Genomic DNA, 11291 nt, shown 5'->3' on the forward strand with positions numbered 1-11291 from the left:
ACCAAGTCATATCTGTGCAACGAGTCACTGCTCTGGGCCTGTTCCTAGTGGTTGGTCAGTGGTTGTACCTGACATAGACCTCGCTTCTCACAGCAGAAGGCCTTCTGTTCCACTGCACTTAGTGTTGCTCTTCATGGAATGTACATATTATATCACTATTGCACTCAGGGATGTATGTCTCTCACCCTCTTGATTCCAAATTCTAAATTCCTTGAAAAAGGGTATTTTCTCTATTCATCAAATGTTGAATGAGAAGTTACATGGTGGCAACCTGTACTGGCAATGCATATACAGTGGCAGACAAGATACTAGGTCCCAGCCAGAATGGAGAAAAACATTAAACAAAGATTCACAGTAACTAACTTATAATAAGGCTCTGGGGGGCGGAGGGGGAGCAGTGTTAGGAATCACTGCATTATCCGCTAATATCTAAGTGAGAACCTCAGTAAATACATGGTACAAAAGTGAGAGTAACAGTGAGTAGAGCAAGAGTGAATGAGTCACCAAAATTCATCCATTTTCAATTATTTTAGCTTAAATTACACTATGTTCTAAGGATTTGCAATTATAGTGTAGTCAGGTCCATGGTGTTTTGGCCATAACCTCAACCAGGCTATAGTGTGGACATATTCAGAAGTGATTTGATTATATGTTTTTCCAGTGCTGTCCCATTGCTATCATAGGTGTCATCTTCTCTGTTGCTGTGATGATGCTTATAAGCACAGGCTTTGTTCCTTTGTGGGGATACGAAAAAAGTGTCCCTTTAAGGTGAATTTAGTGCAAGCACATGGCTCTGTGAAAGAAGCCTAGACTGTTTGAAGCCCTATCTGCCCCGGGTCAGCACCCCAATTATAAGGCAAAACCTGCACAGCTTGGTTGAGGTGGACTGGGGAAAGCCATAACTATAGATTCATGTAAAGGTAAACATTTCTGGTTTATGTATCAGGGAGAAAATTCTATCTAGTGTGGCGAGATTGCACCTTTCTGCATGATTCAGAGGCACATTGCCTCCACCATCAAAGCAAAGCTGCTGCATGCACAGTATTTCAGTGGGGCTCAGTGTTGGGAAGCTATCATATTATTCAGACCTGGGGCCTGTGGAGTTAGACTCTAGCCCAGCAACAGTAGACAGTGCAGACAGGGTAAGGGTGACACAGATTGGCAGCCAAACATACCCAACTTGTTTGAATTATTTTCATCAATGCACCACCCATGTTAATATTTATATGCTGAGATTCTCTATAAGATTTTCACTCAAAGCGTTTCAGGACTAAGAAAGTTGTGAATGAACCTCTACACTTACTTTACAGGGTATTTTCCTAGTACTTGGGATACTTGATATATGTGAAATCTTGATTTCTTATACATCAGGCAGTCTATCCAGTGACATATTTTAACACAATGATTTTCAAGATGTACTTTGAGAACTCTAGGAATTGCTTCAGAGCACCTTCGTGGACAATGGAGGGGAAGTAGGAAACCCTAAAGTTTGAAAGTTTGGCCTCCCACACGTCACCCACAGTACATTTTGAGCCATATTACATATTCAGCTGCCACACGGGATAAACATTGTGTTCTCTGTGTTTTGTCTTGAAAACAATTTGAAAATGATGAAAACCTGAGAACACCCTACCCCCTAACATACTTAAAAAAAAAAAAAAAATCAACTCTTAACAATGAACAGCCCAACTCTGTACCATTTTCTCTCTCTGGTCTACTTTCCAAGGAAGCTGCAGTAGTACTAGAGACAGACATGTATCAGGATGTGATGAGGAACTAAAATGCTTTGTGAAGAGAGTGACAGGCAAAGAGGACTTACGGTGAAATCGTGCAGCCCGAGGCATATGCGTGATGGCCTGTGTAGCGAATGTCACAGCGCACGACATTGTTGGAATAGTCCGATTCAGGCACCAGGTAGCTGGGATTCACACTGACCTAAACAATGGAAATGCCATCTCTGTTTCAGATTTCATCAGCAGTAGTGTTTACTGGTTAAGTTCTATTTCCACAGGCTAGAACAAGGGACTATCCTTTAACTCAACAAAGCAGGGAGAGTGTTTCAGTTAGGCAAGTGGTTAAACTGTGAAGATGGAGAGGTTGATTTAGAAGTAGTTCTAGAAGATGTATATACAAACTGCTTGCAGGATCGCAGTTGTTCAACAGTAGAATGCGGAGAAGGAGATCTGTTGAGTTGCAGTGAAAATAAATTACTAGTACTTATCTTCAAAGTTGCCTACCTTTAGAATGTAGTTTCCAGGTTGTACATCTGTAATATCAATCCATTGGCAGTCTATGTCTGCATTATAGGTATCGTAACAGCCAGGACTCAACCCCTAAAATAATTAAAATTTAAGAATTTTAAAGATGGTATATGGTTAGAGTATGCTAAAGAATATGCTGATTATCTGCAAATTAAATCTTAAGTTTTTTAAAAGAAACTATATATATATATATATATATATATTGCATCTTCCTTGAGAAGTATTTATTACTCAGCCTTACAGTACCTCCAGCAAAAAGAAATACAGTCATACATCTAGCTTCTTAGAAGTGTCATAAATCAGTCATGATAAATAGAATCTTACTGACAAAATAGGACTCCACTAAAGCTGAAGAATATCACTCATTCTGGGAGTAGGGGCCATGTAATAATCTAGCAAAAATGTGCCCATGATATATTTCTTTATGTGTACCTAGATTTTTAGTATTTTTCCTTCTCTGAACTGTAATCATAACATGTAGAAATATAGCTAACTAGAAGTTGTAAGCTCTCTAAGGGTAGAGTCTGTGTTTCACTTTTGAGTAGCTAACATTTATGAAGTATGTTATGTGCCACAAGCAATTTTAAACATGTTACATATATAAATTCAATTCACAGCTCTATCAGCCAAGTGCTATTATTACCCCTTTTATAGGTGAGGATACTGAGGCACTGTAAAGTCAAATAATTAATTCACCCAACAATGTCTTGTTGTTCAACAGCTAGACACATCAGTTCCCAGCTGACATACAGCTAGTAAGTGACTAAGCTGGTTTTGAGTTTAGGCAGTTGGGGTCCAAAGTCACCATTCTTAGCAATTGCATTAAGCTCTTTCTCATATAGTCTCTAAAATATTTTTGTTGAATTAAAGGGATGAAGTATGCCTTATAAATGAATGTCACATCACTCCCCTTACTAAGATACTCTCCCCAATAAGTATATGAGTGCCTTCTACAATCTTGGAGGAGAAAACAACAATAACAGCAAAGCTATATCCTTATTCTCCAAAAGCTAAGTAAGTGTCTGGAGAAATTTGTCTCATTGGAATCCATAGGTGTATTCTGGAGTCCTTTAGTTCTTCATGAGAAGTCTTCACTGTTACATTTTCATTCAAATTAATTCAATTCAAAAGCACATGCTAGAATCGATTCATGAATGCCATTTAATTTCAGCACCCAAAATTGCTTTGGAGTTAAGATCACCTTGATTACAGAGAGTTGGCAGTATCATCTAAGTGTGTTCTATCTATGCTGGTTTGGCTGTAGTTTGACAACAGGCACTATAACAACAGTCCAAACTCAAAAGTCCTGTGCCACATAATGAAGAACTTTAGGGGATCTAATTCTGATTTTGGCACATAATAGAGATTCACTAAGTGTTAGCACTTATCATTGTTGCTATGACTATTGCTACTACTACTACTCCTGGCACACCAACTCTGTTCCTGGCATTGTAAGGAATTTGTTGGATTTGATAACTAGTTTAGATAGGTTTAAATAATGCTGCAATGCTTATCTCACCTACAGTAAACAAAAGTTCTTTAAGAATACTGAAATTGGAACCCTATTATTACTCAATTGGCAGAATTTAAGAATGAGTTTGATTACTTCGACTAGCAAACAAAATGGTTTTTAAGAAATAGTTTGTAAGGCTATTAAGCAAACAGGCTCTTATGTATTTAAAGTCAAACTATAAAAGTAGATTGAGCTGCCTGCAGCCTCTGCAGCACTGGTTTGATCCCCGGCTGCAGGGCAAGGGTCCCACATGGCGCGCAGACCTCTCCTGCCGCCCGCTGCTCCCCTCAGCAGTGTACTTTGTCAGTCTGCCTGATCTGCTCTCCGCTCTGGTGAACTCTCTCACACTCCCGCGCTTCTGACTGTACCCAGTGCTTGTATAAATAAATAAATAAATAAATCTTAAAAAAAAAAAAAAAGATTGAATGTCATACCTTAGCTGTTCGGTTTTAACAAAACACCTGTTACATTGAACTAAGGAGACTAATATGACTCCAGTTTTGTATAATCAAGAACTTAAAGAGTTATATGGAAATAAAAATATAAGAAAGCTATATCAAAGTTTACATTTGGATATATTTAAACAATATTATATAATACAACAAATCAACATTGGAGATTTACTTGCCTTTGAGTGAAATTCACATTCAAGAAACCCCAGTCCAGTGATAAATACAAACATATAAATCACTTGTAATGCAAAATTTGGTTAACGATGGCTAAGCAGGACATAAGTGGAAAGTGATTGACAATGAAGTGGGGTCACCACAAGGAAGAGGGGAATTGGAGGTGCTGTAAATATCTACAGAGCTCGATGCCATGATTTCTGCAGAGTGAGCTGTCCAAACTGCTTTTTCTAAATAAAGGGACTGTCCAGGCTGGTGCTGTGGGACTCATATATCATTAATGAAAAGGGAATTTCTGTACACACGCGTAAGGTGTGGGTACTTTACATTTCCTTTTGCCCAAGGAATAAGTGCCGCCTTGGGGCCTGTGGAATTGATCCGTTTCCTCCTCCAATTGCTGTGATATTCTAAGCTTAGATGATGAATTAACAGTAACATTTAGGTCACCAAAGTTTCCTGCCACAGCCCTGGAATTTGCTTCCCTGGATGCCAGCTGTTGATCCCTTTGTGCCCCGAGTTATGTACATTCACTACTCCTTGCCAAAATTTCGGCTAGGATAAAATTATACTGTCCTTTCACAAATTAGGGTTTCTTATGGAAATGCTGGCAAGACTTCTAACTGACACACATTTTCCCATTCTAAAACATACAAAGTGCTTAGTTCAGCACTATTTTTAAAAATCCATCCAGAGGACATCTGACATCAATTATACTGTAGGTTTAAATATATGTGCAAGGAGAAAGGAATTGTGTCCATCTGCTCTTACTTGCATGATGAAAAGAGACAGTTTGTTAAAGTGCTTTTTAAGAAACTTATTTCCCCTCCTTTTGCTTAACTTCAGCCACTGTTCTATTTTTAGCTTAGTTAGAGGAGGGAGGAATGGCTTTGCAGGTGAGAAAACAGAGGTGTCTTTTCCACAGCTACTTACCAAGCCATTTAAAGAATACAGAATGAGTGAAGTTATGGGAAACCATTCAGACTGTTTCAAAGACCAGACTGCTGCTTTTTCTTGTAGAACATAACAAACATGTACATTGACCTGCGATGATGAAATACTTTAAAGATATTTGGGTCATCAAGTCTTTTCCCAATTATTTTTGATTTTGACTTGATGACCCCCTAATAAAAAAGTTGATAAAAGACAGGCAGGAGGAAAGAAAATTGTAGAAAACTTTGTTTCTCTGAAGGCTTCAGGTGCCTGGTTTCAGGGGGCAACTCACCTGTGTGTGTGCAGTACATGCAAATCGCCTGTGGTAGCCATAATCACAGGAGGTGTCCTCAAGACAGAAACTTGCTTTGTGGCCCTCAGCCACTCTTCTCTGGGTGCTGGCATCAAGGAGGTCATAGTGGCTGAATTCATCCATGCTGTGGTAATGTCTAATGTCCCACACGACAGAGAGACAGTGGTCAGTGATATATGCAACGGGAAGCAAAGATATTAGAAGATTTCTCTACCATTGGCACATTAAAAGTGAGAGAAGTTTAGCTTTTTATTTTATTTTACTTTTTAAAAAAGATTTATTTATTTATTTATTCAAGAACCGGGGTACAGGCCAGATGTGCGGGAGGGTGAAAGGACTCACCAGAGACAGAGCGGGGAGCAGGTCAGACAGGCAGACTGACGAAATACACTGCTGAGGGGAGCATCGGGCAAGACAGGAGAGGTCTGCCGCGCTATGTGGGACCCTCGCCGGCCAGCTGGGATTGAACCGGTGCTGCAGAGGCTGTGGACAGCTTCACAGCACTGTGCTCAACCTCCTGCACCACCAGGGGAGGCCCATTTAGCTTTTTAAAGACAGATTTGTTCTAAATTCTTTTCCCAGGGAAAGAAATCTGTCAAAACTGTAAACTTTTAATTTTACCACCAGGAAAACAAGTTTTTTTGGAGTAGTCTGCCTTTCTATTAACATCTTTTTTTAATCTCTGAATATGAAGCAGAAAACACAATAAATAATCTGTTTTTAAGTGAAACTTGCCATATCTTTTTTAGTATATTTTTCTTGGTTGTCACTACTGTTTCTTTCTAAAAAAAGAACAACACATGACTCTTGGAGGATTTTTGTGAGTATTTAAAATCAGCATCAAAATGCAAGGGAGAGATAATAATGGCCTGTTTTATCTGCCTTTATTGTTTAACTAGTACAAACTTTGAATGAAAAATAAAAGAATTCTATTTTATTAGTAAGCAGGTGCTCATCCCTAATTTTGTCATTTCATTAAGGAGAATGTATTAAGCTGTTTATCACATAAGGAAAGAACAAGAAGTGCCTGGAATTGCAGAAAACTTTAAGAGTATACCAGGATTTCCTGGAAGTAACCTGGACAAGTCACCAAGGTAAATTATAGATTACCTTATGTGAAATCTTTAAAGTTAGCTCAGAACAGGCAACCATCTGAGTTTTATACATGTCCTTCAAAAGATAAAGTGTTCCTCCTGGCTGATGGATTATATTGTTTTTTTTTTGATAACAGTGTATTGATTGTGTTTATTAAATACCACAACTAACTGTAGAATATCTTGGCTATGGAGTAAAATTCTAATGAAGCCAGTTGCTATATTATCAAGTTTTAATGAGCTGGACTGAAGAGTCTCCAGTTTCAAAGATAACAGCAGCTAGTAGTTGATGTATTTTCTTAAAGACAGGCTCCCTTGATTTTATCAAATTAGAAAAATTCTAAGTATAAATAGTACAAATTGTAAGTATAAATTCCGTCCCTTTGTGTACAAAGTAAGACTTCCATTCATCATATCACAAACCACATGAAAGATGAAAAAGCAACTCAGAACTACCCAGGAGGCCCATCTACTTACTGGTGACAGCTGTGCCATTCCCAGGAATATCTTGGTCTGCTTGGTAAGAAATCTGACGTCCCTTGGTTCTTTACTCTTTGGGGAAATCTTAGCAGGACCCTGTGATCGTAATCTCTGACATCTGCCCTGTATGCTGAGCTGTTGGTTTGAAAAAGAGAAATATTATTATCATCACAGAATATTACCTAAAGACAAAACTACAAGCAATTTCAAAATTACCAGCAAGTTTCCTGTAATATCATGATGACTACCCTGACCCTCCCAGCTAGAAAATGAGTTCCAAGAGACTAGGAATTTATGAGTTCCAAGAGACTAGGGCATTTTGGTTTTTTCCCCCCTCCTTATTCCTGAATCTCAGCTCTTAGAACAATCCTTGGCAGATAGTCAGGGAATGTTTGTGGAAACAAATGAATGTGACAAATACAGAAATTCAAAATCCATCATTTAAAAGTAAGAGCATGACAAAATTAGCACTGGGAATTTACATGTGGAAAGTAAGCTTTGTGTTTATCATCAAGTTTAACCATACAAATTAGAGAAACTGAGACCCCAAATTAAAAAAAAAAAAATCATCCAAGAACTTTGAATTAACATTAAATTTATTCTCAAACAATGAACTAAGATATGACTCAGATGAGTACACCCAGATTAGATAAATAATTTTGTAACTTCACCATCTTCAAAACAAGGGCTTTGTTGTAATAATATCATAGGGGTGTGATGATGTGATGCAAGACTCAAGAATGAAAAGGAGGCACTTGGATTTCTTCTCTTCCTTTAGCTTGACAGTTACAAAGGGTCAAAGAGGAAGAAATAAACAAATAACAAGCGCGACTATGTTCCTTCTCATATTTTGTGTGAATATATAAACATCAAATACTGTTGATGACGTTATTTTACAATTTAAACAAACAAACAAACAAAAATGTATGAGACCTAGCAAAACATCTGTTGCTCCCTCTGCTGGTTTCCAAGCAGCACACTCTGAAAACGCCATTCCCAAAATTGCTGATTTTATTTTAGAACCATGGAAGAACAAAGCACTTGCTCATGCTCTTATTCTGGCTGAAGTAATATCAAAACTACTAAATTAAATGTGACTTCAAATAAAAGAAGCATACTTAAAATCTTTGCTAATGAAGTGTGTGCCATGCCACCAAATTTGTCCCCAATCTTTAAAGGGGGTATTAACAAACTTTTATAATTACAGTTACCTTCCCCCACGTTATTGTACTGTTGTTGAATGCAAAATTATTGTAAACTGGGCTCTTAAGTTCAGGAATCTTGGGACAAGCACACGAGACCCCCACTCTGCAGGGTAAGGGTTTGCTCTGTCTCCCTCCTTTGTGCCACAGTTTGAAACGCTTTACCCACAGAAATCCTCACAATTATAACTCTCCATCCCGGTCGGCATGCCCAGAAACACAACCCACGTTGGAACTCTGGGTTGCATCAAACAAAGCACCAGAGCGACCCCCTGCAACCTACAGGAGAGCCGGACCACGAGGATCCCAGCCCCTACCTGGCCAAGCAGTTTTCCTCCGCAGCGCACCTCAGGTTGTACATGGACATCTTTTGCACGTACGTGGACGCCTGGATGTAGTAGGGGTCAGGCACCAGGTCCGGGAGACCTAAATGTCAGCAGGTGATGATGGTCTAAGGAATGAGACAACCCAAGGCCAGCCACCCACCCTGGCTAGGCTTCCTTCCTTCCATCCCCTAGCCCAACCCGACTGCGGGTGTCGGGTTGCGGGTAGCCAGGGAACAGGGGACGCCCAGGGCTGCAAAGCAATGTGGCAAGGAAGCAGCGGGGAGCGCGCGCGCGGTTTGCACCAGATTCCGCGGCTGCCTCAGCAGAAACAGGGGAAGGGATGGGATCTGCAGGAAAGAGGGCCTGCCGCGCCCAGGCAGCCACGTCGAGGAGCCCCAGAGTTGGGGCACAGACAGGGTGCGCGGGTGCTTACCATACTGGAAGTAGCCGGTGCCGTAGCCGGGCCGTTGCCTGCTCCCTGGCCGGGGCCTTTCGTAGGTGTCGTAGTAGTTGTAGTAAGGGTTGTCGTCTGAGTACTTGTAGGGGTTGTAGGGGTCGTCGCCCACCATGCCGTCCACGCGGCTGGGCGGCCTCAGGTTGCTCAAAGCCGGGCGCTCTCCAGGCTCAGGCGCCGTGCGGTTGCCTGCGCGCGGGGCGCCCCCGTCGCGGGCCCCCGCCGAGGAGTGACCGGCTTGGAACCAGTGGCGCGCGGCGGGCCTGGGGCGGCCGGTGGCGGCCCCCGCCGAGGGGGCCGTGCGCCCCCGCGCCGCCGCCGTGCGGTTGTCCCGGAGCAGCAGGATCGGCGTGCGCGCCTGTGCGGCCGAGGAGTTCGCGGCGCCCGGAGCGGCGGCGCCCGGGTCCCGCCGGCGCTGCGGCTGGTACTGCGCGCCCAGGCTCAGCAGGCTGAACACCTGCCCGTTGTTCTCCCATTGGATCTTCTGGCGCCAGGCGCCCGGAGCCGCCGGCGACTCGCGAGGGGGCCGCTGCTGGCCGGCGGCGGGCGGGGCGCAGCGCACGGGCGCGCAGAGCTGCAGCAGCCCGAGCAGGAGCGCGGTCCAGGCGAGGCGCATAGCTCCCCCGTGCCCGACTGTTCCCGCTCCGGCAGGACGCAGCTCGGAGAGAATAAAAACGGGGCTCAAATCGCGTGGGAGGGGGGGAACTCTTCCAGCGGGGAGGTGGGCGGAGCGCGGCGAGCAGCGAGCGCCTAGGGTGGGCTGCAGACCCTGCTCCGGCGAGGGCGGCCCCCGGGACGTGGCATCCGCTTCTCTCCTCTTTCCGAAGTGCTGTCAGACAACCGGGAGCGGCGCGACGGCCCCGGCGAGCGGGCAGCGTCTGGGCTGGAGGAAGGAGGAGAGATTTTAAACTTTCTGGCACATTTGCAAAGTTACACAAGCGGTTCTGGCTCAACCGCCCCTCCGCTATTTGTGCACGTAATGCGATTGGAAACGTGCAAGGCGGACAGCTCCTCGCCTCGGCCCCTCCCTACCCTCCCGGTCCTGGCCTCCTCCAGGCCAGACACGTTGCATGGGGAGCCTAGCGGGGAGCGAACAGAAACGGAACTCACATCCTGAGACGCGCTGGTCTTAATCTGGGGCGAACATGCAGGAATTTCAAAAGACTCAGACAGGCGAAGGCAGCCAGGCCATGGGGCGACGCCAAAATATGCACGAAGAAAAATGCTATTAGGTCACCAGTCCTGGAGAGGCGGGAAGTCGGGGAGGTGGGTGGGTGCTGGGGGCGAAAGTTAGGGGGGGGGGGAGCTTGGAGGGATGGTTGTGACTAAGGCTTATCCTTGAGGAGTTAACCAGACACATTTCCCAATGGACACTCACTCGTTTTTATGGGAAGTGCCCTCAGCAAATTAGCCCCAGAGTATCAAATTTTGTTTTTCTGCGTGTAGGTAACATGAGAAATGAGTTACAAATTTGTTTCCTACAGTGAATATTTTAATAACCAAAAAGTGAAATTTTAGAGGGACAGAGGCTGCTAACACACAAGAGGTGAATAAGCCTGTCTGGTTTTCAAAATGCCGCCCAGCATTGTGCTTGAAGTGCAAATGAACCATCTTGCATCTGGAACCATCAGTGTCTACTGGGAAGTTTCATTTGTGGGGACTGGGGGCAGCCTGGCCAAGAGCGCTCACAGGGGAGCTGCCATTAGGCATTTTTATCTGACCTCCTGTTTTCTCTTCTGCATCATATTAGAAAGTTTGATTTGGGGTTTTTAAAAAACTTCAGTTGACTTAAGTGTCAAAAGTCAGGAGTGCATCCCATAGTGTTTGCCTGATCTCCACTTTAAAGAAGAATGTTGCTAAAGAAACACCCTTGAGATTCAGGTTTTGGTAAAGACAGGGGAGGAGGAATTGCCTGGGAAGAAAGTGTAGGAAGCTGTGGGTAGGAGGTAGGTAATGCTGACTGTAAAGACTGGTTTAATGGAGCAGTTAATCACATGCCACTTGGGGTTAGGCAGTGCTGGAGGCATTTCAAAGAAAAATTGCTGCTAAACGGCCTGATTTAAAATTATGGTTCAAACCAGACTCGAATAAC

General features: G+C 43.3%; 1 protein-coding gene across 1 annotated transcript; it reads right to left on the reverse strand.

Moving 5' to 3' along the window:
* Positions 1–1815: 1815 nt before the first annotated feature.
* LOX (lysyl oxidase) lies at positions 1816–9815 on the reverse strand (the record flags this gene model as incomplete). The annotated part of the gene is made up of 6 exons (XM_084252775.1): positions 1816–1935; positions 2238–2333; positions 5623–5779; positions 7215–7352; positions 8737–8845; positions 9179–9815. The coding sequence occupies 6 exons, from the start codon at positions 9813–9815 to the stop codon at positions 1816–1818; spliced, it is 1257 nt and encodes a 418-aa protein (XP_084108901.1).
* Between the last annotated feature and the right edge of the window lie 1476 nt (positions 9816–11291).

The sequence above is a fragment of the Talpa europaea genome (assembly GCF_964194135.1).
Source record: "Talpa europaea genome assembly, chromosome: 13".
Taxonomy (NCBI): Eukaryota; Metazoa; Chordata; class Mammalia; order Eulipotyphla; family Talpidae; genus Talpa; species Talpa europaea.